Source organism: Vespa velutina, chromosome 3 (genome assembly GCF_912470025.1).
Source record: "Vespa velutina chromosome 3, iVesVel2.1, whole genome shotgun sequence".
Classification (NCBI taxonomy): Eukaryota; Metazoa; Arthropoda; class Insecta; order Hymenoptera; family Vespidae; genus Vespa; species Vespa velutina.
The window spans coordinates 6,190,574-6,218,561 of NC_062190.1; the positions used below are offsets into that span (position 1 = coordinate 6,190,574).

At 32.7% G+C, this 27,988-nt stretch overlaps 4 protein-coding genes and 1 long non-coding RNA gene across 19 annotated transcripts; 3 read left to right on the top strand and 2 right to left on the bottom strand.

The window, feature by feature from the left end:
• Window positions 1–74: 74 nt before the first annotated feature.
• Window positions 75–14,749, top strand: LOC124947858 (DAZ-associated protein 2-like). 5 transcript variants are annotated; one of them, XM_047490555.1, is made up of 6 exons: window positions 75–231; window positions 9,260–9,334; window positions 9,457–9,560; window positions 9,648–9,812; window positions 9,905–10,080; window positions 14,361–14,749. In XM_047490555.1, exons 1-6 carry the CDS (start codon window positions 216–218, stop codon window positions 14,371–14,373), a joined length of 549 nt encoding a protein of 182 aa, XP_047346511.1. In that variant the 5' UTR covers window positions 75–215; the 3' UTR covers window positions 14,374–14,749. The 5 variants fall into 5 exon arrangements, with proteins under 5 accessions (XP_047346511.1, XP_047346512.1, XP_047346513.1 ...); XM_047490556.1 differs by having other exon boundaries at window positions 9,260–9,328; XM_047490557.1 differs by lacking the exon at window positions 14,361–14,749 and having other exon boundaries at window positions 9,905–10,084.
• On the top strand, window positions 2,325–6,218 carry LOC124947860. The gene is made up of 2 exons (XR_007100524.1): window positions 2,325–2,663; window positions 3,305–6,218. It is a non-coding gene; the product is annotated as an uncharacterized LOC124947860 (long non-coding RNA).
• On the bottom strand, window positions 14,706–18,126 carry LOC124947859 (protein FAM136A-like). 7 transcript variants are annotated; one of them, XM_047490564.1, is made up of 5 exons: window positions 17,838–18,124; window positions 16,024–16,100; window positions 15,544–15,646; window positions 15,221–15,361; window positions 14,706–15,140 (listed from the first exon to the last, which is right to left on the bottom strand). In XM_047490564.1, exons 3-5 carry the CDS (start codon window positions 15,628–15,630, stop codon window positions 14,946–14,948), a joined length of 423 nt encoding a protein of 140 aa, XP_047346520.1. In that variant the 5' UTR covers window positions 15,631–15,646; window positions 16,024–16,100; window positions 17,838–18,124; the 3' UTR covers window positions 14,706–14,945. The 7 variants fall into 7 exon arrangements, with proteins under 7 accessions (XP_047346520.1, XP_047346519.1, XP_047346517.1 ...); XM_047490563.1 differs by having other exon boundaries at window positions 16,876–18,124; XM_047490561.1 differs by having other exon boundaries at window positions 15,544–15,774; window positions 16,876–18,123.
• Window positions 14,889–21,026, top strand: LOC124947855 (inositol-trisphosphate 3-kinase A). Of its 5 annotated transcripts, none has more exons than XM_047490548.1 (8): window positions 14,889–17,697; window positions 17,852–18,222; window positions 18,434–18,755; window positions 18,847–19,093; window positions 19,195–19,275; window positions 19,370–19,738; window positions 19,947–20,159; window positions 20,257–21,026. In XM_047490548.1, exons 2-8 carry the CDS (start codon window positions 17,898–17,900, stop codon window positions 20,584–20,586), a joined length of 1,887 nt encoding a protein of 628 aa, XP_047346504.1. In that variant the 5' UTR covers window positions 14,889–17,697; window positions 17,852–17,897; the 3' UTR covers window positions 20,587–21,026. The 5 variants fall into 5 exon arrangements, with proteins under 5 accessions (XP_047346504.1, XP_047346506.1, XP_047346503.1 ...); XM_047490550.1 differs by having other exon boundaries at window positions 17,852–17,968; XM_047490547.1 differs by having other exon boundaries at window positions 14,889–18,222.
• Window positions 19,327–27,950, bottom strand: LOC124947851 (nuclear factor related to kappa-B-binding protein). The gene is made up of 15 exons (XM_047490534.1): window positions 27,392–27,950; window positions 26,854–27,102; window positions 26,553–26,785; window positions 26,215–26,480; window positions 25,731–26,083; window positions 25,319–25,650; window positions 25,001–25,243; window positions 24,682–24,915; window positions 24,370–24,591; window positions 23,879–24,252; window positions 23,475–23,795; window positions 23,207–23,396; window positions 22,360–23,122; window positions 21,876–22,277; window positions 19,327–21,777 (listed from the first exon to the last, which is right to left on the bottom strand). The coding sequence occupies exons 1-15, from the start codon at window positions 27,395–27,397 to the stop codon at window positions 21,298–21,300; spliced, it is 4,668 nt and encodes a 1,555-aa protein (XP_047346490.1). The 5' UTR covers window positions 27,398–27,950; the 3' UTR covers window positions 19,327–21,297.
• Between the last annotated feature and the right edge of the window lie 38 nt (window positions 27,951–27,988).

Sequence of the window (27,988 nt, forward strand, 5' to 3'; positions counted from 1 at the left end):
AGTGTAACTTTGAATCGATTGGTCAAGAATCCATAATCTTCAGAACCAATGAAACTCTTAAAACCAGTAGAGCCACGGGCACGCTCAATAAAGGGCGCTAGTGTCTGTCAAGTGTCACAGCCGTTCCCTGTCTCCTCAGTATTGTGACTTAAATCGGTGATTTAATTAGGAATAACCGTATTTTTTTCTAGAATTTGTGCAAACTTTAAGCAATAATGACCGACAAGAAAGGTAACTATATGCCGTAATCGCGCAGTACGATTAGCGATATGTGTTACATTCGTTAAGATTATCCCGTGTTTTCGAGTCGCGAGTAACAACTTGTCACTCGTATGACGGAAAGTTTCTTATGTCAGCGATGCCGACCGACACCTGCGAGACACGGTGTACGTTCGATTGTATTAGAGCTCGTATTGTTGTTACGCGATCGGATCACCGTCGTACATCGACGAGAAAAAACTCAATTCTCTCTGTCTTTAGTGACAGATAAATCAATACCGCATACTGTGTGTGAGAAATACAAAATGGCTTCCAGAGTTTGTCCCGGATAATTCTTGCGTTATATTTTTATTTCCAAAATTTAATTTGTCTCGAATATAGATTTGGTTTCTTATTTTAATGAAAATATCAAAGGATAAGTGGATTGAGACGATTAAATACGATCTCGTCAATGTCCTCCTCGTTAGGTTAATGATAATACATATTCAACGTGCAGCATGCATCTGCATTTACGAATTACGTACGCTCTACAGGTTTTTGACAATATCGCCTAATAGTGCGCCATTAATTGTTTGTCTTCGAAAAAATATCCAAAATAATTGAATTTTATTACAAATTAAACGTACATTACATTATAAAAAATAATTTAATTTATTAATAGAGGAGAATCTTATTAGATTACACTTCTTAAATATCTACTCCATTGCGAAAATTAAAGTTATTATCTTGATATAAAAAAAAATTAAATAATGTTATGAAATTTAATGTTATAATGAAATAAAATATATTCTCATAATTTTTTTGTTGAGCAATCATATGAGACTGATAATATTTTAGTAAAAATATTATCATTGAAAAATTGTTTAAATAAATTTGACAGTTTTATATTTATATATCTTGATAACTTTTTGCGTCATTAATTTGCAAAAATTCTAATGCAAATATAATTTACAAATTACATGTATTGTATATATATATATATATATATATATATATATATATATATATATATATATATATATATATATAGTATATATAGCATATATATAAGACATATATATAGAGCAAAAGCAACTTAATTATCTAAATTTTTATTTATCTAAATTACATATATATCTGGAAGCCATTTAATTGTAATTTTTCATAATATTCTAAAAAGATATATAAAAGATAAGTCTTAATATGAGTCTTAATATGGATCTCAAGTCTGTATTAGAAACTTGATTATGTTAAAAACTTAATTAAGTTTAAAAATTAATTTATTCAAAATTTATAAGTTATTGATATACATGGTATGCATATTTGATTACAAAGCCTAAGAATATAATATCAGTTAGATTCTAGTTGAATCAAAAAGTAATATCATATTACTTTCTCAAAAAATGTATCTATTATATAAAATAAGTTTATCATAAAACACGAATACATTGATCTTGATGTCACTAGAGGGAGCAGAATAATCATATATTAGTAATTTTGTTTGAGAAGCAAATTTTTTTAATATCCATAACATTGTTAAAAGTACTCTATCAACTCTTTAAGTTTTCAATCGACTTAAAACCTTTGAGTTTAATTAATCTCTATGCATGTTACTTTTGTCACAAGCGCCATCCCTAATCAGTGCATCACCAACATAATAATTTTGTGCAGATCAAGTATTTAATTTGTCGTTGCAAGCTCATTTAAGATTTCTAAGAAAATACTCATTTGACTGTCATAAATTCTGTTGTATTTCCCTCGTGTTGACCTTTAATGGGGAAGAAATTAAACACTCAAGCGCTACTTCGTTACACCAAATCCTATCTTATCGCTAACCAGGTGAAGTGTCAGAGAGTATAGCTTTAAGGATATGTAAAGTTTAGTCTGTAAGTTAAAGAAATTGATATGGCCCTTTGCGATACTCCTTGAAATATTGAGTATCAAGGATACGCTGCCTGCAAATCTGCGACCTTATTACCGTGATGGTATAGCCACTGAAGCGAAGAATAGTGCCTACAGTTGTGGCTGTCAATATGTTTGCAGTGGACCATTACAAAGACGATTTGATCCCAGTCAGTAGGTGGAGCTTCGGAGACCGGCGTTCGCGCAGCTTAAGCCACGTATCTAACCTCACCTTACTTAATATATTACCTTAAATCACTACGTGTTTATATACCAACATATATTACGTATATTACATATATATATATACCCACACTTACATGCATATATACATGCATTATATACACACACATATACACAAGACACGAATACCACTTAATATATATATATATATATGAAGATATAGACGCGCCGTGCGCCTCCTGATTCAAAAAGTGATGAGAAATGAAACGTAACTTCCGTTTCCGGCCCGGGTTTCCCGCCTACAATCGTCAAGAGTTCGTTACTCGCGTCTTTAAAAGTCTCGAGAGAACGGATGGCCCTTAAGATCTGCGACAGTCCCGGTAATTCGCAATCATGTGTTAGGATCATTTCGGGACGATAAGGCTCGGTCACATCGCTTGTGCTTAGCACGTTAAGTACCACTTAAGCTTGTAATCGTTCTATCCATGGTATCACCTTCAATCTCGATTTTATCTTTCTAAAGAATAAACTTGTTCGTCATATTATACGCGATAGCTATCAATGAGGTAAACTTCGTTATTGGAGCTTATATGCAATGGAGCTAATACTTTGATAATTCATTAACTCACTCTTGATTTTTTCTCTTTATTCTTATATTTATTTTTTAATTTAAAAATAAAAGTAAAACTTTTTTCGTTGATTTAACCTTCCATAAAATTGAGATCATAACAACTTTCTTAATTCAACTTTCACTTCTTCGATAACCAATTGCTTCCAACTGTCTCCTTAATTGCTATTATAACGATTTTATTATAAGACGTAATTATTTAAAAGCATAATATATTTTATATAAATAGTGTATTTGAATTAATTGAATTGTTTATTTGTCTATTAAGTGGTACTTATCCCACTGTCTAGCGATCATCGACCGATTTATGATCAATCGCTACGTGGAAGAGATGTAGCCGTGTCTATGTTTTTTGTTTTTTTTTTCCACTAATTCCATCATCGTTTATTCCAGGCAGTACACGCCAATAAAAAAGACGCACGATCAACCGGTATCGAGGATCGAGAGAATTTCCCATGTGTAAAGAAAAAATTCGTTGAATGGCCGAGGCACGGAAGTAGAGATTCCTTCCGTGTTTTAATGGTAGAGCATAAATAGTTCTCGATGAGATAGGATTGCGGCGCGTGCTTTTGTCAGGATACGAAATTAAGATAGGCAAAGATCACTTTTAGGATCACACTCACCGGCGTATTTGTAAGTTTTTTGAGAATGCGTTTAAACGTGACCGAGTAAAATACTTTTTGAATTGGAGACGTCGGCTGCTATATATCCAAATCAATATGAACGTAAGATATTGATATGGGTGTACCAATATTTCGTACTGAAAACGTGGTATTGGCTGATTGCTTAATTTATTCTTTTTTGTCTTTTCGTTTTACTTTTTTCTTTTAACTTTTTTTTTTCTACAGTGTCCGCCGTGTCCAAACGAGCGTGCGCGATGATCTTCATCCGAATCGATCTGATCAATGAAATCATGAATTATGTTAAATAATAATAATAATGATGATGATAATGATTATATTACGTTCTAGAGATGAAGGGGGGAGAAAAAACAGGAAGTGTTAAAAGTTCGATGACTAGTCACGCGATAAAGACACGGCGTGACACCAGGGTGGACACGAATGCTGTATCTAAAAGCTCAGCGTATATTTATAATACTTCTACTTGATAGAAACTTTGTAGCTCACTTTTAACAATAGTGCATGTTGCTTTTATCTCGGGCTACAAGTTTCTCGATATTACAAAAAATGGAAAGAAAAAAAGGTTGTATAATGGAATAAATAAATTCATATTTGTTCTCTCGCGTAATTATATATGTAATATTATTAAATGTTTGTGCCGCGTTAGAAAAATTAAATTAAAAAGAATAAACGTCCTTTTCGTTAAGGAGATTAAATTATGTTTTGCTATTTAACGAAACTTGTGGTCGATATTGCATGTTTGTAGTTTGAAACATTATTCTTCCTTCGACAATAGTAGCGGACTTAGTTCTTTCTATATTATAATTATTGAACTGTTTGAGTATATAGATTGTGTATATATATATTTATATATTTATATATATCGTATATATATCATATATATATATGTATATATATGTGTATATATATATATATGTATATTTCGTAGATACAATTATATAGTTATTTTTTAATAAGGATAAAAGTTGAAAGAAAAACGTAATATCATGATCGCTCGTCGTTCAATTGAAGAAAAGAAAGAAAGAGAAAGAAACAAAAAAAAAAAAAAAAGAAATAAAAAAAAATGTAATAAAAAAGAAAAGAATATTTTAACACGAGCTTCGTTGCCGAAGAAAGACAAAGAATGAAAATGAAAGGGAAGCGTGTTTGCGTGTGGAAGTGTGGAATTATATATAATATATAGACGATAACGTCGAGTGAAATTACGTTTGCCTGCATCAATCGGTTAATGTGCAAGTATAGCTTTGATAATTTTTACGTATTTGTATTTTAGTTTGCATGTTTGGAACGCGAAGTAGAGATATATGTATGTATCATATATACATATATCTGAAGGGTGAAAAAGCATCATCGAATAAGATTGACAAATTACTTTCATCTTCTTTCATTTATGAAGAAATAAGAAAATGTTAATAACAATTCATTGTATTAAAAGAAGAAGAAAAAAACGAAGATGCTTGAACCCGTACTTGATATGTTGCTATGATATTTATTATGCATGCTTTTGATATATTATATATTAGAAATTTCCTCTGAATTCATTCTCTCCGATAATAATAATAAAAAAAAAAAAAAGAATAAAATATAATAAAATAAAATAAAAACAATGAAGGCTGATTCTGATCTATTATACAATAATTTAATTAATTGCTTCGATGATCAATACAAAAACATTCTGGATCATCAATAAAATACTTGCTTTTTTTTTTATAAATGGAGAGATCGAATGAGGACATTTTTACAATTTTGAATGAACTTTTTGTCCATGTAATCAAATAGTTTTGTAGTTTTTTTAAACTATTTCCAAGAGATCTTCCTATTCCTTTCGGTTTTTCGCTATTGAAATGATAATTTTATTCAATATATACGAAGTAGTAGATATCCATAAATCGTTCTTTCCTTCATTGTATTGTTTTTTGTTAATTGGTTGGACAGAAAGAAAGAGAAAAACAGAGGAAGAGAAAGAATAAGAGAGAAAAAGAACGAATCTGTCGGGATATCGAGATTAGGATCATAGGAATTTCTCTCGCAGTTTTATTTGCATGTGCATGTGTTTGGCAGACACTATACCATGTATACTGTTAATAGTGAGCTTAAATGATATAGTGTTTTATGAAACTTTAGTCAAAAGTTTGAGGGTGTTAATGCCTCCATTATTGAGAAACGGGTAATGGTACGGGAGATGGAATTTTTTGATCTCGATGACGAGTATAAATCTTAATCGATCTTTACAAATATGACACGACGTGATTCTTCGACCTGAATATTATCTATTATCTAACTTAGAAAAGAAAGTTATTGACGATGCGGAGACTCGTTTAGAGGTAAAAAAAAATCGTCTTTCATACTGGTCACTCGATTTTTACTTTGGAGGCACGACTGTTCCACCGAAGCATTTCGATAAATTATCGTCATTAGCAGAAACAGATGGACTACAATATTATGATTGATGGCAGTGTTCGAATTATTGCTCATCTTTTTTTTTTTTTTACGTTATGTTTACTGAAACAAAAAGGAAAAAAAAAAGAAAAGAAAAAGCAAGAAATTAATACGAAAACCTTAACCATTTGGCTCTGACGCGAACTGGGTCGAATATGCTCATTGGGACAAATCGAGGGAGAGAGAAAGAGAAAGAGAGTTGAAAGAAGGAGACGGGGAGAGGGAAAGAAAGAAAGAGAGAGGGAGGGAGAAAAAAGAGAGAGAACAGGACACTTTTCAAGTTACCCAGTAAAACTCGTATTAGCATTAATATTATAATCAATTGTTATTGGATTCGATGATTGTTTGCACCGTGGCACTGACACATAAAACTTATTATTCTTTGAAGGCCGCTTCGATACGACCAATAGAGTAACGAGCGCATAGATGAAACTCCTTTTCGTTTCTTGCTTTTTAAAATATCGCGAAGAATCTTACTTACGCGCGTATAGGGAAGAAAAAGAAATGATCGACAATTTGTGAATAGGAGAATCGCAAAAACGTGGGAAGGTCACAGAAAATATGACGTAGTAGTGCTCGTTTCCATGCTCGATGATGGAGCGGCCTTCAATTACCATGGAAAATTTGGTGTGGGCTGACGTCTATGTTAGAATACAACATGTCCATCCACTGCTACTGAGCTTGAGCTAGTTATCATACGCAAGTTGTACCGTTTAATTAAAAAATTGATTCTTGGCCCGTTCCGATTTTCGTGAAAGGTTAAAAAGGAATAAGAGAACAAAGAAAAAAACAAAGAAAGAGAAAGATATTAATTGATTAAATAAAAAATAAAATAAATAAAAGAACTCGATAATATCGGGTACACTTTGCGTATGTTAATCGCGATGGCGCAGGGCATAATTTAGACTACTAAAAAGAAAAAAATTGGGCGTTCTGCGATGGTGTCGAGCGGTTCGTTAACGAGCAGCCCTTTCACTATTACTACCACTACTACTACTATACTATTTATATACCACTATACTACTATTACTACTACTATTACTACTATTACTACTACTACTAGTATTACTACTATTACTATTACTATTACTACTACTACTACTACTACTACCACTACTCTACTACCACGCGATGAAATAAGTTTTTCATTAACGATCGTCGAGCATGAGGCAAGGAGCGCCCAATTAATAATATATTACTACGCAATTATAAAGAACTTTTAATCATGTTTGATCTTTATTTATGGATATTTGCAGAAATTTGTGGTTTGCTGAATCTTGTCACGACTTTTTGAATGTGTGGAACTTGATATATATATATATACATACATACATATATATATATATCTATATACATATATTATATATTTTCATCGTACCACTGTACTCATTGTATAAATTACACATTCACCGCCCGAACATGACTATTCGGTCAACTTGTGAAAGTTCAATTGAATTTGAATTATTCTTACGGTTAAAATGCCTCACCTAATCGAATTTTGATTACTGGGCTTGTTTTAATATCACTCTTTGAAACAAACCATTATCCTTCTTACCCTTGGCTTTATTTTAGCTCTGTTTTTTGTAATTTCTGTTTTTCCGTAAAGTCGGACCTGAGAGAGCATCGTAAATGTGCGACATAATTAGCACTTGCAAATATAGTTATAGCAGAATATCCAAATTTAGTGATCGCCAATTCCTTTCTTATATTGTCCGCAAGGTTTAATTCGAGATTTACAACAAAACTTATAAGTTTAACTCGATCGATAGAATACTTTGATTTTTTTCTCTGATATGTGATGAATAACATTTAATGTGCTAATGAGAATGACGAATGGAGAGATCATAGCTAGTCTACTTTTTTCTTAATTGAATGTTCTAATTTAATACAAACGATAGCAGTTTATGGGTCTTCTCAGGTTTGGCTATTTTAGACGAATGTATTTGGCTTTTACCTTGATTGCGTAACGCTATTTGCTTTGAGATCGGTTTCGTATTATATCTTAGTTTTAGAAGTAAAGGTAGGTCAATTACACGAGTTTTCATTTGAGAATAGTTTATTCATTTAATTTTATGATTGACTTCCTAATGGTTCTTTTGACCAGGCATTGATAATCGCTATTGTTGTACTTTACTATTATTTTTTTTTTTCTTAAAAAAAAAAAAAAAAAAAAAAAAAAAGAAAACAATCGGCAGAAATGAAAAACGTTAAAAATGAAATTTCTATGAATCATGTTCAGATGAGGTGAAGACTTTGACATGCATCTAAATCGAATTGATAATTTCAGTATATTAGTGACAAGATATACATATACACCACAGATTGCTCCAGATTTTGAATTCCACCACTTGCCATGTATTTTGAATTAGGATACCAGAAGTCCAACTTGTCAAAGCTATTCTCAAGTGTGACTCGCTTTTAACGACGTTACTGTCGATAATCCACTAACGTGTATAACTTTCGATTGTCCTGTCTTTTTTGTGTGCGATTTCGAAAATGCAATGAATCGAAGTCAATCGATGGAAATCGACGTATCGTGGATTTTCGATAGTTCCGTAAATGTTTTTACTCTAAAGCCTGACTTGTACCATCGAAGTTTATGCGAGATCAGCGATTATCTATAAAGATATTTTTTTAGCGTTTATTGAACGATCTTCTGAAACAATAAAGAAAACATCGCGTTTACTCGATAAACTCGCATGGTGACAATAAGGCGGCAATACCGTTCTTTCGGTTATTTCTTTTCACCATTATTTAGTGACTAACATTGTTTGAGCTTTAAATAGTACCTTGATAAAAATGGTGTATGTCATGTGTAAGATATACTTGGGTGTGGGAGTACCACTTGTAGGATCCAAACGTTTCGGATTAACTCCTTGCAATCATAACGTTTAAAACATCAATTGAAATAACAAATAAATGTCGATAGAATATTTTTATAAATTAACTTATATTGTTATAATGTTTACTACGAGTAAGACGAAGGTCAGTTATCCGTTAAACGATTGGATGCTGACGACGCGACTTACGTGCTCAGCAAGGAAATAAATATCTAAGAAAATTGTTAATAAAGAAAAGAGAAATAAAGAAAGAAACAGAAAGTGCCACGGACACACGATTTATGCAACGGAAGAAAAGCCATGTTGATCCGTAAAACGAGTCGTCGTTTGTCCTTTTTGGCAGTGGTACCGCGTACCATTGGCTTAGATCGGCCAGTCACAATCGGAAAAATGAACCTTCCTGCATTTTGTATCGCATTATGTTACAGCGTATCCCGTGGCACCGCATCCACCAACAGGTTTTGTTCCGGCCCCAGCTCAACCTGCTACTTATGGTGGTACGCGTAAGGGACACTTTAATATATTTTTAATCTTCCAAGAAGTAAATCTTAAGAAATGAAGTTTCGCTTCGAAGCAAGACTGTGCAATGTCGAATTTCGTATTATAAACAATATTTGCAAAACAGTTGCAGGCGCAGCACCATATGGAGTATTTCCAAATCAACCCCAACTATATGCAGCGCAAGGACCACCGCCGCCAACATATGATCAGACTCTCACACATCCCATGGTAAGATTATTAATTCTGCTACTTGCATAAATATATTTATATATATCTATTACAAGCGTTTATAACGAAAATCACATTCTTTTGAAGATGTATCAACCAATGTATGGTCAAGGATATCCTGGTGGTTATCTAGCAGGTTATCCTACTGCGTATGGTCCATTGCAATATTATCCACCATTAGCTGCGGCTGCGGCATATTATCCAGCAGCTGCCATGCAACCTGCACCAGTTAGGCCCACGATCATGGTACCTGTAAGTTTCAAGTTAACATTTTTTTTTCTGCTAACTTTGTAAGTTAAAAAAAATCATACTATTTGTAACTAATCGTTATATTTCGTTCAAAGAATGGATTCGATGGTACTCGATTCGATGGTATCTCACAGCCTGTTTTGCCACCACCACCACCGGGTGTTGCTGCGAATGCTGCACAATTAGCTGCAATGGCGGGTCACAGTGTGGCCTTGTCGCAAAAGAAAGGCTCGTTCCTAGGAGGAGGAACGGAGGGCGGTTACACCTTTTGGTAAACCTCTATAACTTTTGTGAAACACTAAGTCTATCGAAGACATTATTGTCGAGATGATCCATGTAGGCAAATCTGATTTGTGTTAGAGCTCTAAACTATTTTCTCATTGGGAGCAGCTATGAACTTAGTATACCAATTACACGGACCGATTGTATGCAATAATCTTACGCGAATAGAGAAATACTTTAACAAGAAGCGAATAACATCATTAAGTATTAATATACGAATAACGTGTTGTAATTGTGATCTCAGAGTAATTGTCAACGATCGATCCGTGTACAGTATAAAAATAATCGTAAAATTAATTATATAATATAAAAGGAAGACTCGTGCGAAATTCGACAAAGACAGGCAGATCAATGAGATTTTTAAAATTCACTAAAAACCGAAATCATCAAGCTAATATTTTACGAAATAATATTAGATAATTATTTTTATTTGCTATAAAAAGTTATCTGAACTTATATAATGAATGTTAAACAAGATCCAATGATGCGTCGTTGGAAAATTCGTGAAGCAATCGAGCAAAATATTAACGATTTACTTTAACATCCTTTACCTCTTAAACAATATTTAATAAAGACGCACATGTTAGCTATGTGAAACACATTAAAAAATTTCCAAATATTTGAAATATCTCTTGACTCTAATTTGCTCGATTGCAGAATTTAATGGCACGTTTGCTCTGACGCACGAGATATTCCAAATATTTCTTTCTGTTTCTTTTTTTTTATTTTTTTTTTTATTTTATTTCTTTTTTTTTTCTTTTTTCTTTTTTTTTTTTTTTTTTTTTATTTAAATAAGAAAGAAAATCGCGTGAAGAAAGAGTAGGGAACACGGTGTTCTTCTTTTTAGAGTTATCGAGTGAATACGTGCACACAGCGGATGCGAGTTGTCTCATTCGCCTACAGGGATCGATATTCAAAGTGTGTTCTAAGCCTTTTTTAAGCGCGACTTGGTTTCCTGCAAGGTTGGCAGGAGAGCAAAAGGGGGCTACTCGCATGATTTCCGTTATTTTCCACGACCGGTTTTGTGATCGTTCCCACTGGCGTTCTATCTACGAACGACAGAGAGATATCGATCGATTTTGCAAAGTAGACTCGTCGTTACTTTGCAAAAAATCGTTGAGTGGCCCTGATGTGTTTAGGGAAAAATACCTAAGTGATATATAAGAGCGTAAATAAACGGAATGCGTGAGAATCGTTCGTGATTGTAATCGGTGTGCTATTATGATACTGAGTCTTTTATTTCGCATACTTTGTTTTTTGTTTTTCCTCCTTTTTTTATGAGGTACTATTCTTTTCGATCCTTCATCGTTATGTCGCGTAAATAGTGTAATCAATTTTTGGAATGTGTTACGACGAACGTTGCCCGAGGCTCGAGTGCCAAAAAAAAAGAGACGATAACGAAGCGATCGGAGATTCTCGCGTGTTCGACAACTACATAGATACTTACTACTCTACGTAAAAGTACGCACTCTATTCTTTAAAATCAGTAGGAAGTCCCTTCCCTCTAGTTGTTTTCATGTTTCTTTATTATTTTTTTTTCTTTTTAAAGTTATTATTTAATGAAAAACGAAAGTCTTGCCCGCGGCGCTCGGATTTATTCGCACTGGTCAATAAAGCTATTGTTGAAACAGTTACCATGAAAATATATATATATATATATATATATATATATATATATATATATATATACATACATATATATATACACGAGATGATTCAGATCATTCTCTATATTCGAACATTTTTCTTCAATCAGGATAAGGAAAATGGTAACACAAAAGTATAATAAGAAAAGGAAACATAAGAATTCTATCTGTTATCGACAATCTTACTATCTCTCTTTCTTTTTCTATAAATATATATATATATATTTCTTTTTCTATAAATATAATACATACATACATGCATACATACATACATACATTCATACACATATGTAATAAATAACGTGGCAACTGCTTTCGACGAGAGCTCGCGAAGTTGTAACAGATTAGTTGTCTCAGCATTTCAAAGTACAAATCGAACGCGCGTGGATACAGACGAAAAAATACCTAACGACGCGGTCAAGCTTCGAAGTCAGCCATATTAGGCGAGTCTCGCAATTTATTACGTCGGTAGCGACGCAGTGAATTCGTACTGCCGAGAATGTTACAATTAAATGACGCAAAATAGTTGAAAAATTGACAAAACAAAAAGAAAAGAAAACAAAACGAGGAAAGAAACTCGCGCAAAAAAAAAATACAAAAAAAAAATTAAAAAAAAAACGGGAAACCTTTAAGAGATTAATAACCTTTTTGGATGATATGTTTCTTTTTTGTGAAAAAGATAGGCGAAAAATTTTCAGAAGATCCTAAAAAACAATGGCGGTCACGCAGCTACGAAACGACTGCTTTGCTCCGCGATAATAGCATATAGTAAACAGTGTGGGCCTGCAGAAAGGACTCCGCGTGTTCCATTTGCAGGCACACCATTAAACACGATATTAATTAAGCAATGAAGATCGAAGGAGCTAATTTACAATCGGTGATAGCTTAGGATAGGACCAAGAGACGCAGTTCTATTTAGACATTTTTGAAATCGGTATTCCGGCAAACTTGACCAGTACTCTCATTACGTTTCAGACTGGACTTTTACGAGAATAGATATCGAAAGTGTGTTGTTTTAAACGTCGTGGATTGTTTTCGTATCGCTAACTTAAAAAAATACAAAAACAAAAAAAAAAAATAAAAGAAAAGAACGCTTGAAACGAATTCTTTGACCTTACGACGCGAACGATCTTATCCCGTTTAAATGTGAATTTCTTATAATAATCATGTTAGAAAGAAATATTTACAAACAAGAACTCCGAAGTTAATCCGCTTAGTTACGAATCCGTAAACAGACGCGGTGAAGAAAAACTATCCACGATCGTTAATCAGCATGTACCTTTATGTTTTCGTTACTGTTCGTGTAGACATTCGATGTGATATGAAGCAGCATAAATTCATTTTATCTTCGCGAAATTTACGATTAGACGATTTCTTGTTCGAATTGTGTAATATGATCGAGATCGGTATTGATGTACCATTGCAAAGAGTACATACTTATTCGCAGTTGGCCAAATTTATAAAAGAAAACTATAACAGAATTAGAATTTCCTTTATATCTTTTTATTCTTTTCTTCTTTACCAGACGTACCTAGGGGAAAAAAAACAAAAAGAAAAAGAAAAAAAAAAAAGATAACTCTGAGATGTGACTAGCGTTTAATGAAGAGGAAGCGCATAATTTCAATGAGATACTGAAAAGAAAGAATCTAGTCCGAAGAGTCTGACTGATTGGGGGTCTGACTGAGAATGGAACTTTATTCAGTAGATCTTTCATCTCAATCGGTACGACAATAGGGTGCGAAATAAATAACGCAGCATTCACTTATAATACTATATACTTTCAGTAATCCAAGATTTGACATTTTCCAAAACTCATGCCATTCCACTACGCGACATTAAAATATATTTGAAATGTAGACGTACACGCGCGCAAACCGCGTGTATGCACACAACATACACAATAATCGCATTTGGTATAATAAAAATAAATAAAAAAAAAAAAGGACATGTGTACGCGTACGAAAGAGAATGTTCACGTCACTATCGTTAGAGATGTGTGCGAGATACTCTCGACAAACATTTACGTGTCTGCATATCAGCGAAGAGAGCGCGTCTTCGTTCCTAATCAACATTGCGCAATAACAATGCACCACGCCTCTCACAGCCTTTCTCGGGTTGGAGTAAAAAAAATCGAACAGCTTAATTTAATGTATGACTATATTATCAAATAGATATTAAAAATGCAAAAAACAAACTGGCCCAATATCGAATTTTCATAGGAACTCATACGCAAGCCGAAAGAAAACGAAATATATTGCGTTGATATTTATAATTAAATTATTATTATTTAAATAATTTCTTTGCAGATTTCTACATATTAGATCAGAATTCTTGCGATATATTTTGATCAATTATTTGTACTGAGCGAGAGTGGTGGAAAGGTTTTATATCATGGAAAAGTGTGCAATAAGCGTAATGTCTATTGTAACAATAAAGAAAAGATATTGATTGCAACAGTGAATTTGTTATTATGTTGAGAGAAAAAAGAGAAACGAAAATGTATTGGTGCAATGAACGAATGTACCAGTTAATAAATACCATGATCATGCAGTTCGTTATCTCCTTTTTTTTTAATTCACTATGTCTTATACAAAACGTCATCTTGTACAACTGTTGTTTGCAGGAAACAAATTTGAGAAGAAGCAAGTATTAGATGAGGCAGTACACGTCAAAATGATATCTAAGAAACACGAAGCGGCGGAAAGTTACTCCCAATTTGTAACAATTATTTTTGAAACTATGAATAGAAAAAAATATGACGCTGAATACTGGAACCAATATGTTTAAAAAATAAGTTACAACGACACTGTAATTTCTAGCTATTATATTCTATATTTTTTGGAAAAAGATTAGGAAGCATAATTGAAACAGGTGCATATTTTTTATATATGTACAAATGGAAAAGTATTTATGGCTATAAAAAAGTGACTAAATTCTTTTGAAAATGACAAAGTAAGATCTGTAATAATTGAAATAAAACTACTGTATTTAACTGTAATACAGGAAAACTAACTAAAGTATGTAAAACTTTGAGCATTATATACACCACCAATGCATTAATGCACTTAAAAATAATTTTTCTGAATATTAACAGTTTTCTCTATGTTACATATTTAATACCTATAAAAATTACAAAAGATGCATGTTTCAACAATTGAAATTTGTTTTTTAGTCTTATAAGAATAATTTATTTATCCTTATACTATTTTTAAACTTTACTTGAAAGTACATTTTTCATTGATTTTTCCAACGAAGGCAGTAAGTCGCAATAAGTATCTACGCATTTTGTTGCACATTTATCAAATTCTTCGCTATACCTATCCACTTCATTTTGCGTTAGATTTGAACTCATTTTATCTTTTATTGTATCATTGCAGTCCATTACACATCTTTGTAATCGATTCTAATGAATATAACACATTAGTACTATGCATTAAGTATTACGATAAGCAATATAAAGATACATGAAGTTAATGTACAAACCTGTATTCTTACAAATTCATTCTGAACATAATTTTGTGCCTCATTTAACGAGGAACTACAATTTTCTACACAGTTTTGTACTTGTAGTATGCTGTAACTTTCATTATCACAACAAGTAGCCGCACATCTATGCATATTACCCTAAAATTAAAAAAGATATCAATTATTTTTATTATAATCTATAAAAGTCCCATTTTTATTAATTATTTTCCATATAAACAAATACATTTTGAATTGACAGTATAGTTTTCAGTATCTAATATCATCTTAAAGCACGAGGTCCAAAGACACAAATAACCTAAATAAAATCTATTATCAATTACCTGCATTTTCCTTAAATACGCTTTGTCCATTTCTTCGATCATTCTAGTCATAAGGTCTTCGACCCGTCTTCTTTGTTCAGCGACCATTTTTTATTAATTTTTTCTAAACATGAACGAAAAAAGTTACAAAATCGGATCGACTTATACGTAACTAATCAATAGGGCACATGGACGTACAAAATGGAACATCTATATATACGCTGGAGAGCAACTACTCTGTACATATGTGAACTTTAGAAAAAGAAGAAGAAAGAATAGATTAAAATCGACATTTTATCTTAATTATATGCATAATCATATGTGTAATGTAAAGAATATCTGTTAAACAATTTTAATTATTTTGTTAATTAAATTCATAAATAAAATACATGATATTATTTTTTACTTTTTATTGATATTTGAAGAAAGAATTTCTAAATAAATATATATGTAGTTATATCGTAGGTGCTTATTCTGTATACTACGTCATTGATACGTTACCATAGAAACGTGTTAACCAATCACTTTTTCTTAAAAAGAGACAGTATATGACGATATGCTATTTGCTTCTCTGTCTTCTAGAATTTAAAACATTTACTATGAAGCACGCAGTTCATTCTATATGTAGATAATACAGTGTTAGCGCATGTGGTATCATTTATCTAGAGTGCATACTAGAGAGAGAAAGAGAGAAAGAGAGAGAGAGAGAGAGAGAGAGAGAAAGAGGGAGAGAGAGAGAGAGAGAGAGAGAGAATAGCCTTGAGACAACATTGACCTAATTCCATGACAAATTTTATTCGTCCTGTTCATAATTCTAACATACCTGATATTTTTCAGTTAACACGGAAAAAATATAATTATTAGTATATATTTGATTATCTCGAGAATACTCATATAATACGAATAAAAGCTAATGAAATAAGTTGAAAAACTGATCCTGTAAAAAAATGCAATTGGAAAAAAATATACGGTAATATCGAAGCATTATTTGCATGCAATACAAATGCGAATATTTGAATATTGAATTATAATTATAGATAGAGGTCGTTGATATCTAATAAACATTTAAAGTGTTCCGAAATGAATAAGGAACATTTATTATTATACGACAAGCATTTGATACGCGTTGAATAGAACGAAGCGAACACAGATAGGCTCAAGTGGCCGAGGGGCATTTGAACTGACGAGATAATGGACCGTTCGTAGAGAAGGAGAAAGAATTAACGATACCAGACAACATATAGTCGCGAGATGATCGTAAATACGATCATTCAATCGCACTTTCTCGTTTCTACGGTTCCTCTGACGCACGCGTGACGTCAAACGAAAGAATAAGAAACAATTTCAATATACCTTTCCAACCTCATCCTTTCTAAATTTTTTCCCCGAACTGAATGATCAAGCACACACTTATAGATTCTTTCCTACCTTCGATGAGACAACAATTTTACCATCGAACTTCCTATTGTTCCTTATCTCTCATCGTTTATCACCTAAAAACAACTCCCTTTTCCGGTAATTTGAAATAAAGAAATCTCTGCGATTGTACTAAAAAGTATGGTGAACAATCGACAATCGATGAAGACTTACGAAGCGCGCGTAAATTAAAAAAGAGGATGCCCCGATATCAATGCGTCAAGGAAGAAGTGACGAATCATAGACGAATTAATTAAAACGAGAGATGATATAAAGTGATCTATGACAACGATCGTATGATATATTTACGAAACTACGTTTCTACAAACTTTTTTTAAAGTGAAATAACATGAACGTGTTACTATGAGCGATAAACTACTCTGTCGAAAGACGTTGTGTTGTATTCGAAGAACTCGTCTGAGACTGACAATAACAGGAACAAATAAAAGAAGGGACAGGAAAGAAAGAGACTGTAGAAGAGGGTTACTTTTCTCTTCAAGGAGATTCCTTCAAAGAATAGAGTGGGGACGATTGCTGAGCGCGAACGAACGCATGTATCGAACAACTATCGGGCATACTCCCGTCCGAGTTTCGTGTTTCTCAACGCGACATGGCGTCGAGTTGGATTCTCGATATGTAGCGTCGGGATCGTCCTTGGAAAGCATTCAATTTAAAGTTTAATATATCCGATACGACATGCATACTACGGCCCATCGTACCGAATGGAAGGGCACGCGTTAAAGGAGAGACAAGTGCGAGGTAACAATTGTTTTGTGAAACAAATTGTATCGATCAACGATCAAAAATCATTTATTCCTCGTTTACATTGTTATTACGCGCTGGAACACGTCGCGATTCTTTGACCACCATTCCGCTGGATCATATCGTTGAATATTTACGTGTAATACGGCAGATACAGCTACCAGAACAGCCACCAGCCACTGAATGGGGTCACCGTGATGAAGTCGAAGAATCTTCCACAAAAAGAAAATGATACCACCAATGATGATACTACGGAAGCAAATGAAAGGTACGACAAATTTGATACAATAAGGATGCCGGTTGTACGTGTCTTGAGTAAAAGTCCTCCAAACGACGAGGGCATTGAGCCCGATACGGAACGAAGAAGAGGATCGGTAGCTCGATGCTGGAGTCTCGATTCTACCTTGCCGAGTGATGACGATACATCGAATAGTGTTTATCAGCATAATCGACACAAACTAAGGGTCACGAGATGTTACAGTTCTGATAGTGCTGTATTGAGTGATGAGGATCAAGGAAAAGGTGATTTACTTAGATAAATTCCAGAAAAAAATACAAGTGAAAATAGAAAACCAAGGGAATTTGATTATCCCATCATATTAATCATGTTCAATCTTTGATGATCTTTTATTTTTAATTTTACTTTTTATATTTCTTTCCAATATATATTTATTTACTTTTAGATGTCAGACCTATCAATTAATGGAATAAAAGATTATTTGTTCTTTTACAGGATGGGATTGTTTTAATGTGGTAGAAAGTAGCGAATGTGAATCTACTGAAGGACGACCAAGATATTGGAGAACACCAAGTGTGGTTGTTAGCGATTATTCGGATTATTCTTACTTAGATGAAAACTTTGAGAGAACCAATCTTGATGTCGAAAAATATGATGGAACGAGTGGCAGTCCAAGTCAAGCCAGTAGTTGTTCTTGTCTGGATTGTGATGAGATACAAGAGTCTTTAAATTTAAAGTTCCTTCAAGTTTGTCGCCTTCGTCGACATTCTGATTCCTGTTGTTTGTGCCTAGGGCAATCAAATACCACTTCTATGAGGTACTTTTATATTTTATGATATATTAGGTTTTACTTAAATATTTGCATATATCCATATAAAAATAACAAACAAAAATTTTACTTGTTTCAGGAATCTACATGAAGCTGGGAACAGAAGAAATTCATGTGTGGAGACTACTGGTCCATATTACAGTAAATTTGATTCTCCAGTTCTTGAATATACAGATGATAATCCTTCTGAACTAAAAGACCAATCAAAAGTTGAATTATTAGATGTTCCATTTGTACGTAAAGTATCAGACTGTTCAACTACCTCCAGTTTAAGTGGAGATGACTGTGATATCTCTGAAGAACTTCAACCAGTTAAGTCTTTACGAGTAAGTATAGTTAACTATAAATATAGTTGAAGATGTACACTCTGATCACATTTTTTCATATTAGTTATATCCATTTTAATATAATTATGTATTTGTTATAGACATCTGGTTGGAAAAAACTGAGAAATGTTGTACACTGGGCTCCATTCTTTCAAATATATAAAAAACAACGATATCCTTGGGTAAGTATTATATTAATATAATACAAATATCCTATAAGAATAAATATAATATAATTTCACATATTCAATATTTATTTCATAATTTTTCATTTAGGTACAATTAGCTGGACATCAAGGAAACTTTCGTGCTGGGCCTACACCAGGAACTATCTTAAAGAGATACTGCTCACAGGAAGAAGCTTGTTTCCGTTTACTAATGCGCGATATTCTGAGACCATATGTACCTGAATTTAAAGGAGTTTTGGATATTCGAGAATCTGAAGAAAAAAACTGTGAAGATTCTGAGTCAAAAACCAAGAATAAAGATGAAGATAAAAAAATAGAAAAGGGATCTATTGTTTGTTCATATATGCAACTTCAAGATCTTTTGGGAGAATTTGAACAACCTTGTGTGATGGATTGTAAAGTCGGAATACGAACATATCTTGAATCTGAATTGGCAAAAGCCAAAGAAAGACCTAAGGTACCATAGGATACAATATAATGAATACTGTATAAAATAATAATAATAATTATTATAATAATAATAATAATAATAATAATAATAATAATAATAATAATAATAATAATAATAATAATAACAATAATAATAAACGTGATGAACTTACACGGAAAGGAAGACGTTATGTTTTATGTACAGTAGAATTTTTGTATAATTTTTTGTTATGTAGCTACGGAAAGACATGTATGAGAAAATGGTACAAATTGATCCCACTGCACCAAATGTCGAAGAACATCGATTACAGGGTGTCACAAAGCCAAGATATATGGTCTGGCGAGAAACAATTTCTAGTACGGCTACACTCGGATTTCGAGTTGAAGGTATAAAATTAGCAAATGGTGGATCTTCAAAAGATTTTAAAACAACTAAAACTCGTGAACAGGTTTGCAATTATATACTAGCTAATCAATCGTGTTTAAATAAAAAAATATTAAATATGACAACAAAGATACATATTATAATCTAAAGTTTTACCTTAGGTTACAGAAGCTCTTAAGCGTTTTGTTGAAGGTTATGTACACGTAGTTCCAAAATATTTACAACGCCTTAAAGCTATACGAACGACGCTAAAGGCATCTCCATTTTTTGCTTCACATGAAGTTGTTGGTTCGAGCTTATTGTTTGTACACGACGTTACAAGTGCCGGTATATGGATGATTGACTTCGCAAAAACATTGCCTTTACCACAACATTTATCTGAAATTCGTCACGACGTTGAATGGCAAGTGGGAAGTCACGAAGACGGTTATTTAATAGGTGTCAATAATCTCATTGACATATTCGAAGAAATAAGAAGTTCTCAAATATAACAAAGTTTATTTTAATACGCTAAGTGTAATAATGTGAGCATTTTGTTAATTTACCTGTTATAGCTGTTTGCTTTAACAGATACACTTAGCTTATGACTTCCTGTTATGCAATTTAATGTTATTAGTATATGTGTATTTATCTATGTAATATGGTAAGAACACATTGACTGTCTCTAATGATATCCTTGAGAAAAGGGTGAACCAAAGACGCGGTAGCTTGTGCTGCCTAGGTGTTCTGAATAGTTTCTTTTTTTTTTTTCTTTTTTTTTTCAAAGGCAAAAACTTGTAAAAAGATAACTTAATATTTTCTTACATGTAAGTTTATTTATACTTAACACTACATATTTTCAAAACACAAGAGCAAATAGTGCTTTGTATTCAAATTATATCATGCATTTGTAAATACTCCATACATAATACAAATTTCGCGTATTTTTTCATTTATGCATCATATATTATCCATCGCCTCATTCCTATTCGTACAGAGCTATTGTTCTGTTGTGTTGCCCGAAAGTTTTGGAATTTCTGTGTGTTCAACATTTTCTGTTGTATATATTAAATACGATGCAACAATGAAGTGCTACATACTTTAACTAGGGTTTTACAAGTAAATCATACGAGATTTAGACCTGTAATAGTTTTAAAGTATTGAAAATATAAACGGCCGAATCAATGAAGAAGTATATAATAAAACAAACCATATTAATTTTGTCAAGGTGTGCTATGTGAATTGTTCTTTGATGGTTGTGTTTGAGCAGGTTGTTGTTGTTGTTGTTGTTGTTGTTGTTGTTGCTGTTGTTGTTGTTGATTTACTGTCGACTGAGTCGAAGAGATCGTTGTCGGCGCGATAACCCTAGCATAAACTGCAGCGCCTGTTGTCTTCAGTCCTGTAGGCGTTGGTATCACCTTGAGACCATGTAACGTTTTAATATTTAGCAACTGACTTGGTAGAATTATTGGTTGCTGTTGACTTTGTTGTTGTTGTGGGTTCTGCTGTTTTCCAAGAACTACATTTCCACTCCCACTTACTCCAACGCCAACACTCTTATTTCCACTTGCCAGGACAATAGGTTTTCCAGCAATTTGTGCTGTGACCATTCTGACTGTCTGAGTTTGAGGTGACTGAGATTGTTGATGTGTACTAGCAATAATTTTCGATTGTGCCGAAGATGTTTGACTCTGTGACACCACCTAATTTGATAAATAGAACGTCCAGATAAATGTAAGTACATTATGTACATGTATACGTAATGCGTTTTACAATTATTTACAGTATTTTATATAAATACCTGGTACTGAGTTTGTATGACTTGTTTGCCTTGTCTATTTACTTGGTTAGTATGAGTAGCATTGGTTGCTAGTTTTAATCCCTTTTGTGCAAGTAAACTTTCTACAGAGATAAGTTGTCCTCCACCTGTACTAGTTAAAACCTTCGCCAATATTTTTTGTTGTTGTTGCTGTTGCTGTTGTGATTGATGCGGAGATTGTTGTATTTGCACAGCAATTGGTTTACCGCTGATTTGTGCAATTATACGTTGCATTCCTGATGTCTGTATCTGTTGTTGATTAGTTACGACTCTTTGTAGTTGTTGTTGCTGCTGCTGCTGCTGCTGTTGTTGTTGTTGTTGTTGCTGCTGCTGCTGCTGCTGCTGTTGTTGTTGTTGTTGCTGTTGCTGCTGCTGCTGCTGTTGCTAATATAGTACAAAAGGTTGATATTAATGTAGAGTTAAGAAAAGTATTTCCATAAGTAGATCAATTCTTTTTTAATTTTACCTTTAATTGTTGTTGTTGTTGTTGTAATTGTTGAGACTGATTATTGGATGGAGATGATTGTTTAATAAATATCGTTTGACCTTGAAGGCCATGTCCTGTGAGTAATGATTTTATTTGTCCTGAACTGACTAATTTTATTTGAGATGCCAGTAATGTTTTACCAGGCAATACGTGTGGTTGTTGAGATTGTTGTTTTATATTAGAAGTTTGCAAAATACTTTTCCCAGTTTGACTCGTTACTACAGTTTGTTGCTGTTGTTGACTTTGAACTTTAGCATTAGGAAATATTGTTGCTAAGTTTGTAGTAGTGCTTCCTATACAAGAACTAGTACTTGTTGAAGTAGGTTGAGCAGAATGAAGTACAGAATGCCCTGACAATCTTATAGTTTGCAGTCCCGCAGATGTGGACACTTGTATTTGATGATGAGGAAAATGCTGTTGACTTGATTGCAATAAACTTTGTGCTGCGTTAGTTTTTACTACAGCCACAGGTTTCCCTCCTATATTAGTTACTTTTTTAATTGCATTTGACGTTGTTAAAGTTTTAACTTCAGAAACGATATTATTTCTTTCTATGTTAGCTGTCGTAGTTAATGTAGAAGAACTTGGAAGTGTAGTTACAGAAATGGTAGTACCAGTAGCAGTAGAAATGGCTGATGTTGGTGCATTAATTGTTGTTACTGTCGTTGTATTAACAACCGATTGTTCGGAAGAAGTTGGATGATCAACAGTAATTTTTTCATCAGTTTTACGTTGTTCTTTTCTATAATAACGCGTAAAAATTAAATTATCGTGGCTTATTATATTTTAGCTTTTTATTTTTATAGATTTTTTATGTTATATTTACCGGGTTATAACTGGTTGTACCACAGTAACAGCGCGCCTTTCTTTTTTGGGTGTAGTTTCTTTGCTGCTATTAGGAGATTGTTCCTTATGTACAATAGGTTTAATAGATGGTTGTAATAATTTATTTCGTGACGTATTTCCTACATTTTTTTTATTTTTTGCTACGCCTTGTAACTGTTGATGATACATTTCTAAAATATCGTTTAAAAGTATAATTAGTTATGAAATAATATGTAAGTATGAAATAATGAGAGAATGTAAGTACATACCAAATTCCGATTCTGAACGAGCTCTATGAAGATATAGCCACTCTTTTCGCCGAGGATAATATCTAACGCATGGATCTGTTTCATAATGCAATCTGTCCAAAGCACCTGACACAACTGAATGTAAATACCCTTCTTTGTCATCGCTCTCGCCTTGTTCTCTTATGTATTGAGAATCTTTTAATAACTGACATATGTCAGCACGAGTTCCTTCACCATTTGGTAATCGAGCTGTAGCATCTCTGACCAACGCTAAGATTGTTACAAAATTTGGTCGGTCGGCTACTAATAAAGAATGCCCTCGTGGTTTAGTTAATCCAGATCCTATTGTTTAAAAAATGTTAAATATACCGAAAAAAGATAATTTCAGAAATAAAAGTGATGATAATTACTAATTGAGAACGCACCAACATTATGTTGATAAATGCCTTTGACAGGTCCTACTACAGATGCATATCCATGCATGCGATAAGTAAATGCTTTATGAGGTGCTGCATAGCGCATTCGTTCTTGTCTTCTAAATTCTTCACGTTCTTCGATTGTAGACGGTCGGACTTTCCATTCTGTAGGCCATAATGCTCGTGGTGGTTCCCATTCTGTAATAGATCCAAGAGAACTCGTATCGATATTAATTGATTCTACTGCAGGGCTTCCACTTCTAGTGTTTCCATTGGTTGTATTGTTTCCATTGTTATTATTATTATTACTTGACGTCGATAATTGTGATACTTGTTTTACAGAAACTACACCAGATGAAATATAAGATGGCCCCAGTGAATCCCTGATAAAAAAAATGTATATATATATATGTATATATATATATATATATATATATATATATAGAGAAAAGAACATAAAAAAATAGTAAATACTTTTGTATAAAGAAACTTTTAGATACCTATGCATTAAAAATCTTGTACACAAATCTAATAAACGAGAATCCGAATCCCTGCCTGCACCAATCCAAGCATATACACCACTGCCTTTATTTTCTAAGTAGGGAACAAGTTCTTGTTCCCGTTCCTGTGATTGTTCCAATTCCTGAGAATATGTTAATTCACCAGCAAGAAATCCCAAAGCTAATGGAACTAACGATGGCCATGAAGATGCTAAAGAATACCTACACAAATATGTATATAAAATTGTTTAAAATATTTAAATAGTTGTTAATATATATTATTGTATTTTTAAATTACATGTTTTTCCATACCAGTCATTTAGTGGTGAAATTGGATTGCCTTGCCATTGTGTAATAGCGTCCTTTATTTCTCCAGTACTCATTCTAAATTCTCCTTTAGAAGTGAAAGCATCTCTCAGCAAAGAAAAAAATGATGCATGAGTTTCTTGCATAAGTTCTGCTCCACTATTAACATCAATAGTATCTTCTCCACTAGGTACAGAAATTTCTTTATCTCTCATAGCCATAACATTTTCATTCTCACATCTTAAATAGAAAAAAGAAATGTATTGAAGATTTTGTTTCTTTATCTGAGGTAATAAGATATTATTATAAGATATCTTTAACTTACTTCACATCATCAAGAATATCAATACCATCATCAAGTTGAATTGGTATTTGCATCATATCGATACTGCCTAAATCAAGTTCTTTTTTGTCATTTTCCTCATCTTCCTCTGTTTCTGGCATAACATCATCATTTGTGCCTGTATTAATCTCCGTTTTTATATCATCAAAGTCCATTTCTTCTACTTCTTTCTTAATTTCTAATGTGCTTGGAATAGATTTATTACTCCTAGGAGTAACAGGGCTCCTACGTAAAAAAAGATAAACATAAGAATAAATAATAATTATAAGAAACCTAAAATTTGTTAATTTTAAGTCATACATTTTTTTCTTTGATACTTGATGTATGTCATATACATCTATAGGTTCAGACTTTATGGGCGTCAGCTTGTGATCTATGTCCACTGCATTAGAATGTCTATTATCATCTGTTGTATGAGAATAGTCACTGTTATCACTTTCATGTTTTGTAGAATTTGAATTTATTAATTTTGGTGCAGGTGGACAAAGTGTAGACTGTTCTAATTTAATGCGTTTCTTAGCAGGAGTTATTCTTATAGAAGTATTAATTGAAAGCTTGTGCTTTTGGCCAGTCTGTGCTCTTTGAGTTAAGTCGGCAAGAGCAATGCCCTGAGTATTTAATTCAGGATGAATCTGAAAAGAAACGAAAAATAAAGATATTGCAAATTTCACAATTTAATTAATACACTAATAATATTCCAAGTTTTACATACATCATGATGTGCTCTTCTCTTTTTATGAGCTATTAACATTGCACGATATGCTTCTTCTGTTTGTTCACGAACAAATAACGATCTATTCGATGCGTAGTCTGTTCGTTGGAACGTCGAAAATACAGGCCGAATTGTTTCATCTTCTTGATTGATCTGCAACCCTCTAATTGATAATCCTTGAAGACTCATGGTGGAGCGCTTTTTCTTCTTTTGTTTAGTTCCAGATAGTTGATAATATAAATAATTTTCTTCATTTTCAGATGTTGTGTCAGGTGCTAACCTTGCACTAGCTCCCAGTTCAGTCCTCAGGATACTCAGTTCCTCCAAATAGCGTAGCTGGGTTTTCTCTTCAACTATCAGTTGATTGCTTGTTAGTATTGTCTCCGGGAAGTTACTATATACTTCTCTGCCAAAAGGCTGAAGTGTGGGGCAAATGTAAACAGCCAGAAAAATTTTAGTATTTATCATAAGAGTAGTCACTTACCCATTGCTGGTTTTGGTTTCTTCCAATGAAATTTAGACATTGTTCGATGTACAGGCTGGCTAAAACCCTGTTTATATGCATTAGATAATAAACTCTCTCGTGATTTAAGTAACTGATTGGCAAGCTCGTATGATCTTTTGCGTTCTTCAAACAACAGTCTTTTTTGTTGTGCTTTATGTAGCAAACTGCGCATTCGTTTGATATCTGGTCTATAATAACCAGCTAAAAGGTGTTTATGAAATGCATCCAGCGTTGCAACTCCAAATCTAATTTAATTAATTTAATTAATAAAAAAGTGTTTACAAATATTATATGTAAAAATCTAAACATCAAATTACCTATGATCCTCTCTATCAAATAGCATTTGCAATGTTCTTTCCATTTCAGCTTCGATATCACAATCTTTTGGAAAAGTTGGTAAGAAGCTATATAAAGATTCTCTTTGATTTTCACTAAGGCATTCATTCCAAAAATATGGGTAATCTAATAACTCTTTGAAGATAGCAGAATCTTCGCAAAGATCTTGTGGAAGTTTCAGTCGAATATTTGCAGCCACACAAGTTTCCCACCTCTGAAAATAAAATTGTAAGAGATATTTTGTATAAAATATCATTTTACTGATATATTTTATATACTTACCAGAGCATCTGAACTTTCTGCTTTTACTGAATATTCAGTATTTTCATTTTCATCGTCATCTTCATCTGCAGAACTATGACTATCTGTATCACTAGAATCCCGTTCTTCTCCACTGTCTTCTCCACTATCAGTTGAAGTACTACTGCCGCTCATCCCACTACTACTACTGTTACTTACTGATCCATGAGTAGAAGCTTCATCTTCATCTTCTTCTCCTCCAGTATCTCCACCAGCTGAACAATCATCTACCTAATTAAAAATAAAAATAAAAACTAAGGATATTAAGTATTAACATACTAAATTCTGCTTAAAATAACATAATTCTACTGCTATCTATTCATAAAAGGTTTTTAATAATAATTTACATTATATATAGTCTATTGTATTGGATGGGATAATCATTGATATAGAAAAAGATAATAGTAAAAGTATCTCATTTAGAAAATTTCATACCATTAAACATATACACAATCTGTTTTAATTAGATGAAATATGATTTGTATTAAAATTAATTTTGGTATTATTCATGAAAACCAACCTCCATATTTTTCAGTTTTTTCACTTTTCCTTCTTTCGTATTGATACTTATAAAAATATTAAAGTAATACAGTTATTATGACTGTAAAATTGAAATGAATGTCGACAAAATATTTAACTTCGTTTTTATACGAAGAAACTAATATAAGATATTAAAGTATTAAACGTAATCTTGTTATTCATTGTTTGATTTGTCATAGTTACTGAATTCCTATTGTTTCGATAAATACTAATTATTGCGATACATATACAATCAGAATCACAGTATTTACGTTGAAAAAATTGTCTGCACACACATTTTTCGTATTTTTGGATCAATGATAAATATTGAGTATTTAATATTTGTATGTTTTACTTCAATAATAAAGAAATATACTAAAAACGTTCTGTATTTAGACCATCATCTTTATTGGAAACTAAGAGGGCGCTAGCAAAGAAAGATAACTTATATATGTATGTAAGTAATTAATGTTATTGATTACATAATTTCATCAAATTAAACTTATTAATTTTATAGTATTAAATTTATTGAGGCAATTAATAACATTCATAACATATTATTAATAAAATTTAGAGAATTATTGTTTTTGCAATTCAT